Genomic DNA, 21570 nt, shown 5'->3' on the forward strand with positions numbered 1-21570 from the left:
GGGATGACTTAGTGGGGGTTGATCCTGGTTGAAGCAGGGGGCTGGACTAGATGACCTCCTGAGGTCCCTTCCAGCCCTATGATTCTGTGATTCTATGGCCCCTCCTTGGGTGGCCTTCCCTGTTAGATGGGGGGTCTGGGAGTGCCTGGCAAGGGGGAGGGGCTGAGAATGGGGGGCTAGTGGTGCCTGGCTTTGGGGGAGGGGTGGGGCTCAGGCGTGGGGGCTCATGGGGCTTGCGGGGCTTTCATGGGAGGCCCCAGCAGTGTGAGGCTCAGGCAACTCAGGCTAGTGGGTGGGCAGCTGGACCTGGCAGCGTGTGGCTTGGGCAGGTGGTTCAGGTGGCTGACGGGTGGGCAGCTGGCCTCAACAGCGGGGGGCTCAGGCAGCTGGCCCATGGCTGGGGAGGGTGGCTGGGGCAGCCAGCGGGCAGGCAGGCAGCTAGTACCAGCAGTGCAGGGCTCATGTGGTTCAGGCGGGTGGCTCTAGCAGTGCAGGTCTCAGGCGGCTGGGCGGCTGGTGCGGGCAGCTCTGGCGGCTGGCACGGGGCTCAGGCAGCTGGTCAGCTGGGACTGCACCAGGCAACTACAAGGGGCCAAGAAAAACTACGTGTGCTTATTTTTATTTTTAAATAACCTTTTTATATCAAGTTTTTGTGTCTATTTTAAATTACAAATGGAATTGTTTGTTAAAACGGGGGTTGGATGATGGTAAAAAAGAGACAGGGGTGTCAGGGTTTCTCAAGAATCAAAAGGTGGGGCGTGATGCTGAAAAGTTTGGCAGCCAGACTCCAGATGATGCTGGGTGCAGCCGAGAGAGCAGGGGTGGGACGTGGTGACCTCTGAAGGTCCCTTCCACTTCTGTGATTTTGTGAGATAGGAGTCCAGACAGCTTCGTTTGCATCCCTCGGTGAGAAAGAACCACACCCTGAGGCTGCAAATGCAGATGGTTAAAAAGCAGCACAGACCCCATCAGGGCACAGTAGGGAATCTTTATCTAAACAGAAAGAGCTTTTCATTTAATTCCAGCTCATACTCACTGTCTGAAAGGCAGGGGCTGGGCCATTTGAGAAGGGAAGCTTCTGTTTCCAGCTGGATTTTCAGCTCCCGCTGTATTTCCTGTGCTCGGTGTGATTTTTTTCAGCCACACCATTGTATTAGCTAATACACTGAGAGCCTGTCTGTGTATGTGTGCTTGTTTGTGCGTGGGCCTTTTGTTTCTCTCTCTGCAGCTAGAGCCGGTGTTGTGATTGCCTGTGTCCCAGGCTTTATCAGCACTGGGAAGATGCTGCTTGGGATTTGAGGTTCTCAGAGATATTCTTGTTTGGCGTTCACCAAATCCAGAGACGTGTGTTGGACACGGGCATTTTATAAACCCCAACAACACCAGGAGAACTGCAATCTGCCACAGCCCGTCCCGGAGAGAAGGAAAACAAACACAACGAAAAGCTTTTCATGGGGTTTCAAAAGCTCCCCATTAGTAAAACACCCCTTAACAAAACCCAGCAGCCCTGGCAGCCAGTCAGGGAAGGTGAAACAACCTGCTTCAGGAATGCAGAACCACAAGCCCCACAAAAGCTGTCAAAAAGCGACAGCCAAACAACAGGCGTTTCCAGCAGGAAGAGAGGAAGGCAATGGTGTGAGCCGCATGCCAATCCGGAGCAGGGGCTGCAACAGCATGAACTCCCAACTGTCTGGCGCTGGGCAGCTTCAGGCAGGTGCGCAAGGGCAGCCCTGAGGCCAGGCCATCTGGAGATCATGGGCCGAGGAGGTCAGCGGGGCTGGGCTGCAGAATCAGGAGAGGCAGGGTCAGGCTCTGCTGAGATGGCGGCTGAGTTTGGGGGCGACAGCTCGGTGCGTCCGTGGGAAAGTCAGCCATGGCAAAAATGCTGCGTTCAGCATAATTCCAGCCATTAAAACCCTGGGCTGGGCTGGGCGTGAACCTCTCCTCCCCGCTGAGCCCAGCCCTGCAGAGGAGGGCCAGCGTGGGCAGGCAGCTGTCTGAATGGATGTGGCTGTGGGGTGAAAAGAACTTCGCCTCCCCGTGCTGTCCGGCCCCAATGCAGCATGAGCCCTCCAGAACCACAACCCTGCAGCACGTCCCAGTGGGGCAGCCCTGGCACTGTCATACTAGCGGGGTGTGTGCGCGGCTGAGCAGCTCGTGTGTGGTGGTGCTGCGCCACTGAGGGGTGTTTGTGTGTGTGGCCAGTGGTGTGGCTCTGGTTTACGCCAGGCTGCGCGTTAGCTCACTCATCCCCAGCAGCTACTCCACTTGCAAAGTGCCCGCAGTGCTGGGAATGCAGCTCCTCTGTTGGCAACGTGCTACAGGGGCAGTAATGGTCCAGGCCTCACTTTTACATCCCACTTAAAAGATGTCACCCTCTAGCAGCAGGGGCCCTCCCGGTTTTCTAGACGTGAGCAGCCTGCCTGGCATCTTATCGTCCCGTTTGCTGCATTGTCGGCTGGCTTCCCTCAGGCTGTTACCTGGCCAGGGCCAACCAGTGGAGCAGAATCAGTCCATGTTGCTACTTGGAAGAAGAGCCCAGGTGTAAAAGGGCACTTTTTACCTCTAGCTGCCTTGTTGCTCTTGTGTTTAACCACAGCGGCATTTTTTCAGTCTTTAGCCGCATCTACACGAGCTGGCTACTTCGGAGTAGCGGCGCCAACTTCAAAATAGCGCCCGCCATGTCTACACGTGACGAGCGCTATTTCGAAGTTGAAATCGACATAAGGCGGCAAGACGTCGAAGTCGCTATCCCCATCAGGAGATGGGAATAGCGCCCTACTTCGACAGGGCACGTGTAGCCGATCCGCGTCCCGCAACATCGAAATAGCGGGGTCCACCATGGCGGCCATCAGCTGAGGGGTTGAGAGACGCTCTCTCCAGCCCCTGCGGGGCTCTATGGTCACCGTGTGCAGCAGCCCTTAGCCCAGGGCTTCTGGCTGCTGCTGCTGCAGCAGGGGATTCATGCTGCATGCACAGGGTCTGCAACCAGTTGTCGGCTCTGTGGATCTTGTGCTGTTTAGTGCAAGTGTGTCTGGGAGGGGCCCTTTAAGGGAGCGGCTTGCTGTTGAGTCCGCCCTGTGACCCTGTCTGCAGCTGTGCCTGGCACCCTTATTTCGATGTGGGCCACTTTGGCGTGTAGACGCTCCCCTGCAGCACCTACTTCGATGTGGTTCTGCCCAACGTCGACATTGAACGTCGACGGCACCAGCCCTGGAGGACGTGTAGACGCTATTCATTGAAATAGCTTATTTCGATGTAGCATACATGTGTAGACGTAGCTTTTGTGTTATTTAATTTGGAGTATATATTTAACCTGAGCCTGTAATATGGTGCTTTTTAGAAGTTTACATGCAGCTTGCAGGTATTTTGGGACTATTCCTTTGAATGCTTATTTAACTAGCTCTCATTTTCTGTGATTTCTCCTTTTTGAAGTTGGATGCTACTAGGCTGGGTTTCTTCATTGTCCCCTGCTCCCTGCCCACAAACCTGCTAAGTCTGATTGCCTTATGGTTGCTGTTACCAGGCAGTTCAGCTACCTTCACTTTTCGGACCAGACCGTGCACTCCTCTTACAACTAACTCAGGAGTTGCCTCTCCCCTAGTGGGCTCCAGATCTAGCTACTCCAAGCAGCAGCTATTAATGGAGTATCTCTGTGCCCTATTGTGAAGTGACATATACCCGTCACTAAGGGGATGCTTGAAATCCCCATTATTACAGAGTTTTCTAGGCTCTCTAATCTCCCAGTCATCACCACCACCCTGGTCAGGTGGATGGCAGTATATCGGCTCTTACCCACAAAAGCTCATTACCTGATAAATAAAATTGTTAGTCTTCAAGGTGCTACCGGACTGCTTGGTGTTTTTATGAGGCTACAAACTAACAAGGCTTCCCTCTGAGACTGCTCTACCTTTGTTATCGGAAGGTGGAATTTTTATGCGTAGAGCTTCTGTGGCAGCACTGAGCTATTGGAGGTTTTCACTGTGTTTGACTCCACGCTTTCTTGTGCACATAGGGGCACTCCCCCACCTGCATGTCCTGCTCTGTCAATCCCCTATGTTTTGTACCCTGGTATTACTGTGTCCTATTGATTATCATTGTTCTGCCTAGTTTCTGTAATGCCTGTTACGTCTTCATTTAATATTAGACACTTGAATTCACCTGTGTTATTATCTAGACTTCTAGCGTTTCTGTACACACGCCTATCAGATTTGTCAGTATGTCGTTGTTTGCCTTCTTGTAACGTAACTGAATAGGGCTCTTTCATTTGGCTGTTTCTCTTTGGTTCCTACCTGTACTTTTATCAACTTACTTCTGTCTTCTTTTTGTTAGGATGTGGAGAATCCCTGTTAATAGAGCCTCCCCCAAGGGACATCTTTGCCCAAACCACATGTTCCTGTGCCAGGGTTGGCTTTCCCCCAGCCCTTAGTTTAAAACCTCCTCTAAGTCCTCTTTAATTTCACATACCAGCAATCTGCTTCCGACCTAGCTTTGTATCACAGACAACTGACGCATGCTAAGCTCTGCTGGAGCAGGGGAACGGGGTAACTGTACAGGCAGAACATATGTTTGCATGGCTCTGCTGGGCAGTGCAGAGCCAGCCCTGCCCCAAAGTGCTGCATGCTGTCCAGTTGTGCTGTGATTTATGGGCACAATTAGGCACAGTTTTGTCCTTTAATTTTCAGGCTAGTCTCTGCCTGTGCTTTGCTCTTTCCCGTGTTGTTTGTCACCAGGATGGAAGTTTAGCCAAGGGCTGATGTAGGTTTAATGAAAGCCACGCAGCTCCAGCCTTCTGTAGGAAGGGGATAAGCAAGCACCCTGCCCTGACGTAAGCTGTGATGAAGTGGGGGATACCTGTGTGTGTGTGAGTGGCTCACAGAGGGTGTGGGGCTCCTGCTGAGGGTAACCTTGACGACCAGGTAACACCTTTGTACTGCAGACAAAGGAGGAGGTGGAGCCTGAGGGGTTTGAATTGGAACTGGGAGTTGGAAGCAGTTAGTCTGGGCTGGGAGAGAGAGACAAAGGAGGGGGCAAGGCCCCGGCTCTGGGGGCCCCTCGGGGCCTCCTCTCCCCAACATGGATTGGACTGGCTGTCTCTGCCTGCTGCACTGACTCCTCTGTACGATGCTGTGTCCTGTCGGCTAATAAACCCGCTGTTCTCCTGCTAAGTGAGAGACTCTCCTGCCTGCGGCCGGGGTGCAGAGCTTGGGGGACCCCAGAACCCCATCACACTGGTGTCAGGAGTGGGATGTTCTGCACCCCGAGGATGGAGCATCCAGCAGTAAGTGACCGGGGCCCCGGAAGAAGTGGGGCCTGCGAGACCCAGGTGTGCTGAAGGGCAGTGAGGTGCAGTTCCCCAAGGCGGAGGGGCCTGCGGCCGAACCCAAGCAACTGCGGTCGTGGTCCTCGAGAGGGGGTGTCACACCCGAGGAGGGGTTACTCCTGGGAATCTGTTGGAGTCGGTCCCAGAAGGTGGAGGGGCCGAGAGCCCAACCCCCAGGAACAAGTGACCCCTGAGGAGGCTGACGCTGAATGAGTTCTTCCCAAGACAGTGTGCTCATGGTCCCTGAGAGCGGGCGTCGCACTGAAGAAGGGGTTCCACTGGGAGTCTGTTGGAGTCGGTCCCAGAGGGCGGAGGGGCCTACAGCCTAACCCCGGGCAGCTTGTGACCCGCAAGAAGCCTGGCACACTAAAGGGATTCTTCCAGGAATCGTGGGGTGCAGAGGGCATCAGCCTGAGAGCCTGCAACCATGCTCAGCAACTCCGCTGTGAAGTGGCAGCACCTGGAAACCGAATCGAGATTAAAGAAGCTGGACAAGGCAGCGTGGATGTGCAGTGGCGGAGCTAAGGGCTGGGGAGAATCCTGCAGAGGTGAGCCCGGATTGGGGCAGGGAACCCTGGACTGCCTGGAGCTCTGAACCGAGTGGCCTGCCGCAGCTCAAGGAGGGAAGGAGCGATTCCAACCCATCATCTACTAGTGGCCAAGACAGACCTGCGAAGAGTTTTCCAGGCCTGGGCCGAGGAAGGTGCCTGTGTGTCTGTGCAGGAAAGCAGCTTGTCCACTGGGAATGGCAAGTTGTCTGTGAGAGAAGCTGCTCCACCTTCTGTGTGTGTGTGAAGACCAGCCGGGGGGCTGGGACAAAGGAGAAAGTGTCTCCCATTGTCTGTCTGTGTTGAACAGCAGCAGCAGCCTGGGGAGAGAGCAGAGCCTGCGTTTGGAAAAGGTGCCAATGAGGAAACTAGCCCATTGTCTGAGGAAGATTCCCCAGCCTGGGGTGGCTGGAGAAGGATCCACCAGAAAAGAGCATTCCAGGTGTGTCTCTGAATCCAGCCATGGGGGCTGGAGCAGAGGGAATGGCTCTGGGATGGGCAGTGGTGTCCCTGATAAGGACACTGGTCCTTGGTGCAAGAAAAGTGCTTCTGCTTCTGGGGAAGTGAATCCTTTGCCTGAGCCTGTGGGGGCTCAAGATGGAGCCAAGATCCCAGAGCTGGATCTGAGGGCAGCTGAAGCCCAGATGGGAAGTGGGCCTGCCTCTGTGTCTCTCAGGGGGGATGATGCTTTAACGTGGTCTAATCCAGTTAGTATCATCAGGGAATCCCAGAGACCAGACGATTCTGGTACTTGTTCTTTGCCTGATGCTGAGGTGTTACTGGGAGAGGGTGAGAGGACTCTGTCCTACCAGAGTCATCCTCTCGCCAGGACACAAGAACAGACAGGCAATGGAGTTACGCTAACTGATGAAGATAAAGGAGCTGGTAGCAAAAGGGAGGAAAGGGTCCCTAACCGTCTGTCCGGTGGTACTGGCTGTCTGCCTGAAGGGGGATTACGTGGGAATCTGCCTGATGGGCCAGAAGTGATCCTGGGTTTAGGTGAAACCCAGGAGCTGGTTGTGGCTCAAGGGAGCAGTGCCCCTGTGGAGCCAGACAGGGGTAAGTTATTGTTTGGGGAAGCTCTTAAGGAAGAGAATTTCCCTGAAACTTTTCCTGACCCGTCTGTGGGGACTGCAGAAAATGGGAGTGAGGTGGAGGAGAGTAAACAGGAAAGGTGCTTGTCTGTAAGCACCAGAGCAACCCTTTGCCTGGGGAGAAGTTTGTTTCAGCTCCTGATGGCCAGGACCTGCCTGAGTGTGAAACCACTGGCTGTGCTCTGGAAGGGTCCAAAGCAGGCAGTGTAAAAGTTTCTCAGGAATTGGAAGTTGGTGCAAGTAAAGTAAAAACTATCAGGGAATGTAAGCAGCCCTGCGAAAACCAAATAAAACAGCTGCACAGTCAGTCTCTGTAGGATGCAGGAGAGCGCCAGCAATTCCCCATCTCCAGATGGTGGAAACACTCATATTCTCATACTGGACTCCACTTCTGATTCCATGGGGAGGCAGTAGTTGGAGGTGGAAGGACAAAGGAGCTTTGGGCCTGGTGGGCCAGTAAGGGATAAACAGGAATTCCTTCATGTGGATTCTGCGTCTGGGACTCACAAAACAACTCTCAAAAAGCAGTTTGGTTTGCAAATTTCCAGACTGGTGGGGGGGGCCATCTCCCTGAGATCATCAATGGCCCAGCTCTTGTTAAAAGAGAGGGCACAGCCAGAAAAATCAAATTTCCACCCCAGGGGGCAAAAGAGAAGATTAGAACTTAATGGTGCTAAGAAAGGCCTCAGCCATTTATCCCCAAAATACCAGATTCTCAAGGAGGTTACACAAAAGTTGTGGTCTACCAAAGAGCAACGTAAATGTACAGTTGCAATGGGTTTGTTCTGTTACTCACGCTAACTGCTGTAACCAAGGGGTGCTGCTATCAAAAGCTGTAGAATTGTACCATGCACTAAATGTTTAAAAAGAGCCATGTGACATGATAACATTGATGTAAAAGCATAAATTGTATGTTGAAGGAGTCTGTAACTCTGAAATGTCACCATTGTTCCCTGTAACTAGTCTTGCAACCTCTCACATGAGGAGGAACATTCCAAACCTATTGTGTGGCATGGAAGGGAAAACTAAGGCACACAGCCATTGTGGTGGTCTGGCTAAATGCCAAGGATGGAAGCATTTGTACCTTCCGTTACTGGACTGTAACTGAATTCCAAACATTGGCTGGAGCAGCTGTATGGACTGGTGGTCAGATGGGGCAGGACCCAGACCACAAAAGACCTGTTTAATCTGTTGGTGCTGCAGCATCTGTATGGGCTCTGCCCGCCCGACTTAAAAAAGTGGCTGATGGACCAGAGACCAAAGCCAGGAGACCAACCAACCCAAGGGAACTAAAGGAACTTGCCCGGCTGCATCACATGAAAAGGGCCAAGACCAAGCTCCTGACTTGGAGCCTCCCCCAGCAGGACTATGATGTGGAGGTGGTGCACATCGAGGGGAGAACAGAGGGTACAGCCAATGCCCTGTCACAAGGGGAGAGCCCCGAACTTCCCCAGGTCACCAGTTGAGTGACCCCGCTCAGTTCGGTCTGGAAGGGGGGAGAGATGTGATGAAGTGGGGGATACCTGTGTGTGTGTGAGTGGCTCACAGAGGGTGTGGGGCTCCTGCTGAGGGTAACCTTGACAACCAGGTAACACCTTTGTACTGCAGACAAAGGAGGAGGTGGAGCCTGAGGGGTTTGAATTGGAACTGGGAGTTGAAAGCAGTTAGTCTGGGCTGAGGGAGAGAAAGACAAAGGAGGGGGCAAGGCCCCAGCTCTGGGGGCCCCTCGGGGCCTCCTCTCCCCAACATGGATTGGACTGGCTGTCTCTGCCAGCTGCACTGACTCCTCTGTACAATGCTGTGTCCTGTCGGCTAATAAACCTGCTGTTCTCCTGCTAAGTGAAAGACTCTCCTGCCTACGGCCGGGGTGCAGAGCTTGGGGGACCCCAGAACCCCATCACATAAGCGCACCACGGTTACTTGTAAACAAGGCTGGGGTGTGAGTGGAGGAGTCTGTGGCCTTGAGATGACATTGGGAACTGCTCTTCTTGTTTGAAAACTCTTCAGTGGAGCTCATGGGTCTTGTCTCTTTGTGTCGTGACTAATATTGATATTGCTGCCTGGAGGCGCCGTTGTTTTGGGTGGGACATTAACAAATAGGAGAAAGATCCTGCCTTGAAGGTCTAGAAATCCCTTCTCCGTGCCCCATCCACACAGTCATCTGGAGCCTTCTCCACAGCTCCTGCCGTGTGTCGTGGCCTTGCTGTGTCTGCCCGTTTCACTGGCGCTCCAGCTCAGTTCCTCTCTCAGCTCCATGGCCTCTGCCTCTCAGCTCATCTCTCTCTCTCTCTTATTGGCCTGAAGGGTTTAATTTATTCACCACCCTCCTGGTGGGAATTTATCTCTTGTGCTTCTTGTTGTCTTGGATCAGAGAGGTAGCCAAGTTAGCCTGTATCTTCAGAAACGAGAAGTCCTGTGACACCTTATAGACTACAGGTATTTTGGAGCATAAGCTTTTGTGGGCAAAGGCCTGCTTTGTCAGATGCGTGAGTGGGGGGGTGGTTTCAGGGGAGGGTTTTAAGAGCTCTTTAAACCCTCCTCTGAACCCCCCTGCCCCCCGACTCATGCATCTGATGAAGCAGGCCTTTGCCCACAAAAGCTTATGCTCCAAAATATCTGTTAGTCTATAAGGTGCCACAGGACTTGTTGTTTTTGTTGTCTTGAGTTATTTAATTCCACGAAGCACTTTAGGGTGCCAGGTGCATGCAAGATGCTGTAGACAATGCAGTCCTGTTGTATTCCTGGGCTCCTGGATTTCTGACTCCTGTCGCGGTGCTGTTCTTGTTTTGTATTGTTGGTGGTCTGTGCATGCTGGGCAGAGCGCACTGTGGAGCTGTGCTGTGCCGGAATGCTAACGCACTGGGACTGTGCGCGTGCGCTTACTGGAAATACCGCACCGTGCCCTAGGAGGAGAGGCAGTGATCCCAGCCACAGAGCTGTGGAGCAAGTGGAGGCCTGTCAGTCGGGAGACTGGATTCTCCCCTCGCTCAGTCACAGGCTGTCTGTGTGTCCCGGAGCAGGACGTGTAACCCCGCGTCGAACTGGCATAGCAGGGCCTAGTGTTTCACTGCTGCCTTGGGGCTGCCAAGGTGGCTGGGAGGCTACGCTGCCCCATTTGTTAGAGCGCTGCAGTTGCGTGGCTAGAAGGTGGTAGGGAAATGCAAAGACTGGCTGTTTGTATTGAGCTGGGGCTCTGGGGGCACTCAGCGCGGGGGTCCTCCCTGACCCACTGGCAGCCCTAGAGGGGCTCTGGGTGGTGTGTGGGCGCTGGCCTCTCCAATGGGTGTTTGACCATGCGCTCTGTGCTGCTCACCCTGTGGGGAAGAGCTCCCTGGGGCTTGCTTTTGAGGAGAGGTGGTGTGGGTCCCCATCTGGCCTCTGGAGCAGCTGGATCTGATACTGACTTTCTTGCTCTCCTTAACCATGAGGTGCACAGGCCTTGGCCTGGGCTGCTTCACAGTACTGAGGCCAGCCCCGCGGCACTGCCTGGCTGCCTTTTCGTCTTGCGTACACTGAGCCGGCCAGCAGGCTCCAAAACCTCCGGCCTCTGACAGGACAGCGCTGGGGCCTGGGCCTTGGCTGCCTGCTGGAAAAGGGAGGAGCTGGGAAGAGGCTGTATCCTAGTCTCACCCATCTCATTGCTCCCCAGCAAGTGCTCTGGGAAGGGCCCGGCAAACAATGCACAGGGACAACTGAGCGCACGGGGAGTTGGCAGGGTTGGCCTCCAAGCTTAGCCGTGCAGGTGAAACGGGCCAACCAGAGTGAGATTGATTGGGGCAGGTGGGACTGTCGGAAACAGGACAAGACGGAATGGTGGGGAAGGTTAGACTGGGCGGTGAAAACCCTTCCTGCCAGCAAGGGCCTGTGACATGGAGGAACAGACACCTGCAGGAAACCAGAGGAGGTTTAGTGTGAGGTGTCTGTAGCTAGACGGTACAAAGTGGGAAAAGACCAGGCATGTGCTTGTCTGTTTGGGGGGCTGTATTAGTGGTTGTGATCCTTGTGTGAGGCCCCCGGGACGAAATGGGGCCTTTCCACCTTTGATTGCTCTGACTGCCCTTCCATGTTCTTGAGCCCGTCCCCACCTGGCTCCGCTACTGCACCATGTGCCTGATGTTAGGGACTCTGATTAGATGAGTGCAGCCAACGCAAGGTTGCTGAGTGCGGAGAGCTGCTGCCCAGGGATCCATTCCTGCGCAGTCGTGCTGGACTGGGAGTTACTCTTGCCTTGCCTCTGAAGAGCTCTCGGAGTCACTAGCGATGGTCTTTGTGATGGGGGCGGTACCAGAGGACTGGAAAGGGGTAATTATAGTACCTAGCTTTAAAAAAAGAGAATAAGGACACCCCTGGGGATTATGGACCAGGCAGCTTAACTTCGGTCCCCAGAAGGGAATGGAGCAAAGAATCAATCCGTTTGCAAGCACCTGGAAGACAATAAGGTGATCTGTAACAGTCAGTGTGGCTTTGTCAGGAACAAACTCATGCCAAGCCAACCTGATATCCTCTTTTGAGATGGTAACAGCCCTTGTGCATGGGGCGGCGGGGGTGCGTGCGCGCAGCAGTAGCTGTGAGCTCTCTCCCCTTTAGAAAGGCTTTTGTTACTGTCTCACGACCCTCTCAGAAACAAATGAGGCAAACACAGCCTAGGTGGAGCTGCTGTAAGGTGGGTGGGTGCATGACGGGCTGGAAAAGCGTATTCAGAGGGGGTTGTCACTCTGCCCCAATCAGACTGGCAGGGCCTATGGAGTGTGTCCCACAGGGATCTGTCCTGGGTCCAGGTCCAATCAGTATCTTTATGAATGACTCCACCTACAATGACTACACCTAGAGAGCCAATGGAAGACAGCAAGCTGGGAGGGGTTGTGAGCACCTTGGAGGACAGGTTTAGCATTCAAAATGATCTTGACAACCTGGAGAAAGGGTCTGAAATGAACAGGGTGAAGTTCAATGAAGACAAAAGCAAAGTCCTCCCCTGGGAAGGCGCAGTGAGTGTCACGCACACCCAGTGGGAAAGGACTGCCTGCAAAGGAGTGCTGGGGAAGGGGGCGTGTGGGTTACAGAGAATCACAAGCTGAATGTGAGTCCACAGTGTAACACTGGTGCGAAATAGTGAACATAATTCTAGGCTGTATTAGAGGGATGGTTCTCCTGCTCTACGCAGCACTGACAAGGCCTCGCTGGGGTATCTGGTCTACTTCTGGACTCCACATTTCAGGAGAGGCGAGGGCAAATGGGAAAACATCCGGAGAAGAGCAATCAAATTATGAGAGGTCTAGGCACCAAGACGTGTCAGAGAAAATGTATAAAACTGGTTTGTTTAAGTCAGGAGAAGAGAAGGCTGGGGGCCGGGGGCTTACGATAACAGTCTTCAAATACCTCAAAAATTGTTACAAGGGGGAGGGGGAAAAATTATACCTCCTCACCTCTGAGGATAGGACACGAAGCAAAGCTCTTAGGTTGCAGCAAGGGAGGTTTAGGTGGGACTTCAGGAAAAACTTCCTGTCAGGGTGGTTAAAAGGTGGAACAAATTGCCAGGCCAGGTTGGGGAATCGCCGTCACTGGCGATTTTTAAGACCAGGTCAGATAAAACCCAGTCGCAGTGATCTACCTAATGCTTAATTCTGCCTCCCTAGCCAGCAGACTGCAGTAGGTGACCTGTCAAGGCCTTTCCAGTCCTACATTTCTGTGAATGGGCTGAGCTGAGGCTTTACCGTCAGAACAGGTGCTTCTCCCGACCTTTGTCCCTGCTTCTCCCCGGGAGGCGTTTACACTCTTGGTACCAGTTTCCCCAGTATGTCACCATCCTAACTGCAGGGCCTCCAGTCAGATTGTAATGGGGCCACTATGCCCTGGAGATGGGGATCAGGCAAAGACCAGGCTAGTGTCACAGTGGGAGTGATTGCAGTGGGCTCTAAGACCACCTGGCTGGGAGTCAGCACAGGCCTAACTCGCCCCTCCCGCAGTACTCACAGCTCTCTCCTCCCGGTGCCCAGGTACGCCATTGATCTCAGCACTGACCTGGAGAGGATCTTCGACATCGATGCAAACACAGGCACCATTGTGACAGGCAAACTCCTGGATCGGGAGACAGCGGGGTGGCACAACATCACGGTCCTGGCAATGGAGGCAGGTGAGGAGGAAGGGTTCTGGAGGGTCCCACTCACGAGCTCATCAAAACTGTGCCTGCCATCCCCACATTGCTCATCTGCTGATGGGTAGGGTCCTACAGGTTCACGGCTGTGTCAGCTGCATCACAGGCTCTGAAATCTGGTCTTCTGTGTTCGTTTACCCGACTCGACGGATGCCCTGGGAGAGACCAGCAGGTCTAAGCAAGGTTCCAGCACAAAGAGCGTCCCAGTGAGCAGTCGTAAGGTTATCATATGAGGAGTCAGTTGCTGCCCTCACTTCTGCGCTGCCTTCCAAGCTGGGCAGCCAGGGAGCAGCGGCTGTCAGCCAAGCACCCAGCTCTGAGGGCTGCACCCTGCCAGCAGCAGCGCAGAAGTAAAATGGCAGCCTTACATCTGTGCTGCTTCCTTCAAGAGCTTGGAAGATGGAGAGTGATGGCTGCTGATGGAGGGCTGCCATATGCCTCCCATTCTCCATGTGCACACACCGATGTCTTGCACAGGCTCTGGCCAGCAGCAGCAGAAGCTTGTCCTGCATTGTATCAAACAGCGATTTTGTAAAAACAAATAGATTCGGGGCATTGTGTCGAAAAAGGGGAAAGACAGAGGCAGACAGATTGACAGATGACCTATGACAGATGGACAGAAAGGCCCATCACTTGCACGCACCTACCGTTTCTCCAGATAGTTGTGTGGGCTCTGTTCCTCAGCCCAGCTCTCTGACCTACTCTCAGCTGTTTGTGCTGCATCAAGGTTGTTTGCCTGTCTATGGTGAGAGCCAGAGCTGCTCCAAAGGCTTCATTAGATACGGGAAATAAGCAGCAAGAGGAGGCCCTGAGGCCGAGACAGCTTTGGTAGCTCAGAGAAATGCCCTTCCCCAGGCTGAGCTGTCCATCGCTTGCCTCCATCGTCGGTGCAACAGAAGAGCTTCACAACCAACAAGAGCTAAAAAACCTGCTCTGATGCTTTTCCCTCAGTGTCTCTGCACACAGACCACAGTCCTCCTCACTCACCCACACAAAGAAATGTACTGACCAGTCAGGTACACTCCCCTGGGGCCTGGTGGGATGCAAGAGACAGTCCTGTTGCAACTTCTGTTCTGTAAATACTTGGGAGGTGCCAAATCCTGGGGGCCAGCTGAGCACGTGGGCAGAGGCTAGGTGAGTGACGGACAGATTCCAAGGAAGTGGAAGTTAGAAGACGTGGCTCGATTCGCCTTTATCTTTCTGAAGAGGTTTGCGGGGTTGGTGCTGATGACCCTGTTCTTGCTGCACGCTGCTCCTTCCCTTCCCTTTTGTTTGCCTGACTCTGCCCTTGCCATGGGACGCACTTTCCCTCAGGAGGAAAGTGATGTGATAGTAACTGCTCTGCTAAACTTGAAAAAGCCAATGAGCAAACGAAAGTCCAAGCAGGCCTGCTAGCTTCTGCTTCGGGAGAGCCTTCGAGCTCCCTCACCAGGGCAGGCTGGGAAGGCTGCAGACAAAGTAGGGGAGAGCCAATGGCTGAGAGAGAGAGTCCCTGAATGTGCCCCTGGACATTCCTCTCCTGCTTCTCCCCTCGAGGGCCGGGCCCACACATGTCCTTCCTCTAAGGCCATTGTGCATTTTGTTGGTGAAATGAATATTTGGCATTCCGGCAGGCAGAAAGGGAGCGCATGGCACACAAGTGACTACACGTGAACTGGCAAGAGCCAAACACAGAGTGGGAACTGGGCGCGAGAGAGGAAGAAGGGAAAGAAACGGAGACATCTGAAGGGCAGAGGTTTGCAGGATCAAGTGCTTGTGAGACAGGGATTCTTCAAAGGCTCTTGTGCAAAAGGGGGCTTGTGCGGGAGAACTCCTCTGCCTGGAATGCTGAGCTGCAAGCTCACTGGGGTGGTGACTCTGGGGTAACAGCAAAGGCCTGTGGCAGGAGGTGGAGCCTGCCTGCTCACCATACCCCTTGTCTTCTCCTTCAATGAGCTGCTTCTGGAACACTGACATATAACCCTCATAGGGTAGCCTCCCTTCTCCTAGGGCTGCAGTGTCCTTCTAGCCTCCATTTGCAGTGGCTGAGGGACCTTTCTCCTCCAGCCAGGGGGAGCCAGGAGGAAATGCATTAGCAGATGTGCAGGTTTTATGTTGGTTTGTGTATCTGTGAGGATTTTTCTGATATCTGCACACAGCAACATGGAATGCAATGGCTGGCACGTTGCTAAGCTGCCAGAGCCCAGAGGTGGGCAGAATAATTTCCCAGTGTAAGTTCTGTTCATCTCTTTTACTGCAGCTAAAGAAAGAAAAGAACAAACTCTTGTTCCCACCTTGCAGAGGCTTTGAACAAACTCCTCGTGGGGACTGAAAAGAAAATAAATAATAGCAAAAGGAGCTTTGATTAACTGCGGGTGTTCTGCTGCTGGTAGGATGCTAGCAAGACTATCCTCTGTGCATGGCTACTCTCCGTAATGCATACACAGGCCCTTGTCTCCTTACGTGGTGCCAAACAAGCGGTGCCCTGGAAGACGGAATTTGGTCCTTTGACTTCAGTGAGAGGACTTAGGTCCTCTCTATGCTCTTGCCCCTTTCCACACAAGCACAGAAAATGGCGGAAGCTTCAAGGAGAGGCAGAACAGTGGGGCACACAGAGAACATGAAAACAGCCTTCACGCCTGCCCCTCCCGTGTCTGTTGTCTCAGAAAGGCAACAGCCATTGGCATCACTGGGCTAGGTGCAGCCCCGTTTATGCCCTTCTTCCCACTGTCACCGTTAGCAGCAGGCTCCCCACTGGATGTCTTTGAAATGAGAGAGAGGCTTAGGGTAGGGCATATCCCTCAGGGCACTCTGTGTATGCAGGCAGGGGACTGCCTAGTTCTGACTTTTTTAAGCGGCACCTTGAGGGTGTTTTGTTCTCAAGGAAGACGTTCACATGCTCACCAAATTGCATGGTGACACACTGATGGGTCTGAGGCAGGCCAGCACCTTACTTAGAGCCAGTCCTGTCCTTGCCCTGCCTTCCTGGCTCTGGTACTGAGATGCCTGGGCACAGAGTGGTCGGCACACACTGTCGAGCATGTGTCATAGAATCATAGAACAATAGAGCTGGAAGAGACCTAAAAAAGCCATCAAGTCCAGCCCCCTGCTCTAAGCAGGACCAAACCCATCAGATCAGCCCAGCCAGGGCTTTGTAGAGGCGAGACTTAAACACCTCCAGGGATGGCGACTCCACTAATCCCCTGGGTCGACCATTCCAATGCTTCACCACCCTCCTAGTGAAAAAGTTTTTCCTAATGTTCAACCTGGACCTTCCCAACCGCAACTTGAGACCATTGTTCCATGTTCTGCCATCTATGACCACTGTGAACAGCCTCTCTCCAGCCTCTTTGCAACCTCCCTTCAGTAAGTTGAAGGCTGTTATCAAGTCCCCCCTCAGTCTTCTCTTCTGCAGATTAAATAGTCCCAGTTCCCTCACTTCTGTTGTTGCTGATCCCACCTCTGCTGCAGCCATTGCAAGGATAGGGGACCCAAGCTACAGAGACTGGGCCCTGACTGGAGCAGCCCCAGCATCAGGGGACTGCTGGGCCTTGCCCTGTCTAGTTATGGGTATTATTTCCACTGGCTGATGTGGGCTGTGTGCTCCTGGGGAAGCAGCACCACTGCCTGAGGATGAGCACTGGCTGCCCCCAGGCCGCTTTTCCCAGCACCGCACCGCTTAGTGTCTAGATACTTGTAATGCATTCGGCTTATTACCGAGGGGTGCATGCCTGGGGGGCTGGAAATGCAGAGGTGGTGGCGGTGGCCAGAGCGCGGAGAGGGTGGTGGTGCAGAACCACTCAGATTTTACAGCAAACATGAGGTGACAAGAATCAGAAGGAAAATATTTGTACACAGCAGCTAGGATTTCAGAGCGAGTCAGTGAAGGCGGCCGCTCCCTGCCAGCAGGGAGGCCTGTCAGACTGGATTACTTCAAAAGCTGGGGAGAGTCTTTAGTATTCTGACTTCTTCCCACCGGTAAGTTCTGACTCATCCATTTTAACCGTCCAGACGTCCCTGCCAGTGACATTACCCTTAACGGTTTGTAATCATGAAATATTAATGGCCGATATTGAATTTAAAGTACAATTTGTGTCTGAATGCTCTGGCGGAAAGGGCAGTTGTACAGGGAAGGCCTTCCCGGTGACAGACGGCATTTCAGCAGGCGGCCTTAGAACAAATGTCAGGCCAACCCCAGAGCAGCGATGGGGTTTGGTGTGGAGGGGACCGCGGCCGCCTGGGGCTGGGGCTTGACATTGAGGGGAGGGGGCCTCCCAGAGCTGGCTTTGGCCCTGAGGGGAAGGGGCTGTGGCTGCCCAGTGCTGGGGCTTGGTACTGGGGGGTAGGAGGTCATGGCTGCCCCAGTGCTGGGGCTTGGCCCTGAGGGGAGGCAGCCTTGGCTATCTGGCACTGGGGTTTGGCACTGGGAGGGGAGGGAGCCATGGCTGCCTGGCACTGGGCTTTGGCACTGGGAGAGGAGGGGGCCATGGCTGCCTGGCACTGGGCTTTGGCACTGGGAGGGGAGGGAGCCATGGCTGCCTGGCGCTGGGCTTTGGCGCTGGGAGGGGAGGGAGCCATGGCTGCCTGGCACTGGGCTTTGGCACTGGGAGGGGAGGGAGCCATGGCTGCCTGTCACTGGGCTTTGGCACTGGGAGAGGAGGGGGCCATGGCTGCCTGGCACTGGGCTTTGGCACTGGGAGAGGAGGGGGCCATGGCTGCCTGGCACTGGGCTTTGGCACTGGGAGGGGAGGGAGCCATGGCTGCCTGGCACTGGGCTTTGGCACTGGGAGGGGAGGGAGCTGGCCGGCACTGGGAATTGGTGTTCAGGGGAGGGAAGCAAGGGACTTCCTGTCCCTCTTCCTCTCAGGAGTTAGGGCAGCGGGGCTGTGCCAACCGCCTGGGCCATACCTGTCTGTTCACAGGCTGTTGACTCCATCTCCCTCTGCAGCCCTGGAGCTCTCTCCCTGCCTGCGTCCTTTGCCCCTTCCCGTTTCCTACTCTCAGCTCAAACAGCCCTCCCCTCCCCCCACTAACCAGCCCAGGGTAATTAAAAGATGAATGCCTGGCACTAATCACCACTTACGCCTAACACCTGCCCCCCACTCCTTACCCCAGCCCCAGCCCCTCGTCTGGCGGGCTCGTCCGTTTAGCCTGTGGGGAACTCTCCAGGCAATCTCCTGGCCCTGGCTGGGTCTTTGGGCGCTCTGAATGCGAGATAAACCACCAGGTGCAAGACTCCCTGAGTGCTCAGTGTGGCTGGGGCCACGTCCCAATTACTGCTGTGCAGAACCAGGACATTCACCTCAGGGGAACGGCAGGAAAAGAAGCGACAGGGCCTACGGCCACCCCCGCAACTCTCCCAGTGCGCCCCTGGGTCTGGGCTGTTTGAGTGGTGACAGGAGGGTCAGAATCCTCCTCCAAAACGATCAAAGTGCCCCTGTTCGAGGGTGCCTGTCTGTGCAACGGGCAGAGTATTTGGGCCCTGGTACTGTGCAGCCAACCAGCCAACCTGGGGATTGTTCAGCAAATCTGGTGGAGTGTTTGCTGAGATAAATCTTCATTTCACACACAAGCTGTTTACCTTCCTTCGGCTAATATTTGTGATTCTCTTCCTGCTTTCCTCTCTGCTCATGTAAAACGAGGAGGACTTGACTGCTGTGTCCACTGCTGGTAATTGAGATGATAAATCTTCCTGCTGGAGACCGGCTTTAATCAGGGCATTGTGTTTGGATGCAATTTAATTACTCTCATGCTGCTGAGCTAGGGCAGGGCTCGGGGGAGGTAAGAGCCATTTATACATTACTTGGTCTTACATGCTGCTTCCGCTCACTCAGGAGGCCTGTTTTCAGCTGCAGAAGGACTCTGATTTTAGGTGCCTGTGTTTAGTACATGTGCGTTTGCTTGTACCTGCGAATGCAAGTGTTTAAGCAGCCACAGGCGGTTGCACTCAGGTCTGCACTGGTGAAAAATGGGGTCTGTACTCACTTGTTCTTGGGCCCCTCTTGTGCACACACGGGGAAGCCAAATGTTCAGCTCCAATACTCAGCTGCATGTCCTTTTGCTCTTCCTAACCCACTCAGCGTTTGGGTGAAATAAGAGTTTTTTCTTCTGTATCTGGCTTCTGTAGTGACAAAATAATCCTCGGTTTATTGCAAAATCAGTTGCTATGGGAATGATAGTGATGTCACCATGTCAGCATTCTTCCAGAGAAGACACATTAGATCATCCAGTCTACCCAGCCTGACAATAGACCCAGTGTCCCCTGAGAGCCAAGGGCGAAAGAATTGACTGCAGAATCTGCCTCTTCAGAGATGTGCTGCGGGAGCAGAATTCCCTTTGAAAAAACAAGGCCAGACAGTTGTGGAGAAACGTTCAGTGCACGACCCCAGGGTAGCTACCAAGACATGAGTCTGCAGGTGGAAGTTATCCCACAGCTAGCTGGAAAACACGTGTGAATTTGTTGGTCTTCCATCCGTTGAAGATTTCCCTTTCATTTCCCCTTTCCAAAACAAAACCTACCCAGTTCCTTCAGCCTCCCCTCCTCTGGCTGCTTTCCCTCTCTTGGGACATCTTTGTCACTTGCCTCAGTATCTCTATGTCCTTTGAAGACAGCAGTGACCAAAGCTGGCCTCCAGCTGCATCCTAACCATCCTGAGCATGGTTCCTCAAGTCATCACAGCAGTGCAAATATTAAATAATTCACTTCATTGGTGGGTTGAATAAAAACCCTAATGGTGGCAGTTTGGGTGTAATAACTATAATTAGCGGTGATCATTTTAATTAGCTGTTTAATTAGCTGTTTTTTCCACCACTGTTGGATGTGGTAGGGATCTGTGGGGCAGCTGCATATTGTCCAGGATTTCTGGGCTGCGTAACTAAGGGTTCAAGCCACATCAAAGAAAACATCAAATCAGTTCCTCCCGCCAGTAGGTAAGAAAACAGGAAATGCATCTTCTCATCACTCCCAAAAAGCTCAGCTCCCAAAGCTTCCAGCTCCCGCTAGCAACTGCCTGCAGAGTTACTGTCCGTCGTCAGTATGACAATCTGCCGCCCACTGAAAAGCAGGGACAGCCTGGAATAATTAGAATTTAGTATCTAAATAAGTAACACCAGGAAACAGCCCTGACTGGGTAATTTTCATAATTGAAAAAAACTCTTCACATAAAGCTGAGAAGTGTCGATGTAGCATGGAATTGAGCCCTGTTGTGCTGCAGGAATTGAGACCATGCCCCAGAGCTGGCTTCCATGTGGCTCAGTCAGGCTACGTTTACCCTGCAGAGCTATTTCAGGGCACCAAGATATCCTGAATTAGTAACTCCATGTCTAGGAAATTCACCTGGTATTTCTAAATATTTTTTGAAATACTGAGCATGCTGTTTCGGCGTCCCTTAACACCTTATGATCGGGCCCAACGACTAGTGATCAATGGTTCAATGTCTGGTTGGCGGTTGGTTTCAAGTGGAGTGCCCCAGGGATCAGTTCTGGGGCTGGTACTGTTCAACACCTTTATTAATGATCTGGATGAGGGCATGGACAGCAAATATGAGGATGACAATAAGCTAGTGTCCTAGGGAGGGAGAGGTGGATACATTGGAGGAGTCCAGAGTGACCCAGATAAATTGGAGGATTGCGCCAAAAGTAATCTGAAGAAGTTCGACAGGGACAAGTGCAGAGTCCTGCACTTGGGACAGAAGACTCTCAAGCATTGTTACAGGCCAGGGACCAACTGGTTAAGTAGCAGTACAGCAGAAAGGGACCAGGAGATTACGGTGGATGAGAGGCTGGATTAGAATCAAATTATACTTTAGTCTATAAGGTGGCACAGGACTTCTTATTGTTTTTGAAGTTACAAATTAACTTGTCTACCCCTCTGATACAGTGGGCCCTTGTAGCCAGGAAGGCTAATGGCATATTGGGGTACGTTAGGAGAAGCATTTCCAGCAGATCTAGAGAAGTTGTTATTCCCCACTATTTGGCACTGGTGAGGCCACATCTGGAGTATTGTGTCCAGTTCTGGGGCCCCCCATTATAGAAAGGATGTGGACGCATTGGAGCTCGTTCAGCGGAGGCCAACAAAAATGATGAAGGGGCTGGAGCACATGCCCTATGAGGAGAGGCTGAGGGATTTGGTCTTGTTTAGTTTACAGAAGAGAAGATTGAGGGGTGATTTAATTGCAGCCTTCAGCTTCCTGAAAGGGGAGCTCTAAAGAGGATGCTGAGAGACTGTTCTCGGTGGTGTCAGATGGCAGAACAAGGAGCAATGGTCTGAAGTTACAGAGGGGGAGGCGTAGGTTGGATATTACGAAAAGCTATTTCACCAGGAGGGTGGTGAAGCACTGGAATGTGTTACCTGAGAGAGGTGGTGGATTCTCCACCCCTAGAGGTTTTTTAGTCCCAGCTTGACAAAGTCCTGGCTGGGATGATTTGTCACAGAATCATAGAATTCTAGAGCTGGAAGGGACCTCAAGAGGTCAT

General features: G+C 53.2%; 1 protein-coding gene across 1 annotated transcript in view; it reads left to right on the forward strand.

Moving 5' to 3' along the window:
• CDH22 (cadherin 22) overlaps window positions 1-21570 on the forward strand; it is a 95497-nt gene that overhangs the window by 44113 nt on the left and 29814 nt on the right. The window contains exon 8 of the mRNA XM_075012258.1: window positions 12959-13095. Coding sequence (XP_074868359.1) covers window positions 12959-13095 — 137 coding nt within the window. The remainder of the gene's footprint in view (window positions 1-12958; window positions 13096-21570) is intronic.

This window comes from Carettochelys insculpta, chromosome 17, assembly GCF_033958435.1.
Source record: "Carettochelys insculpta isolate YL-2023 chromosome 17, ASM3395843v1, whole genome shotgun sequence".
NCBI classification, from domain to species: domain Eukaryota; kingdom Metazoa; phylum Chordata; order Testudines; family Carettochelyidae; genus Carettochelys; species Carettochelys insculpta.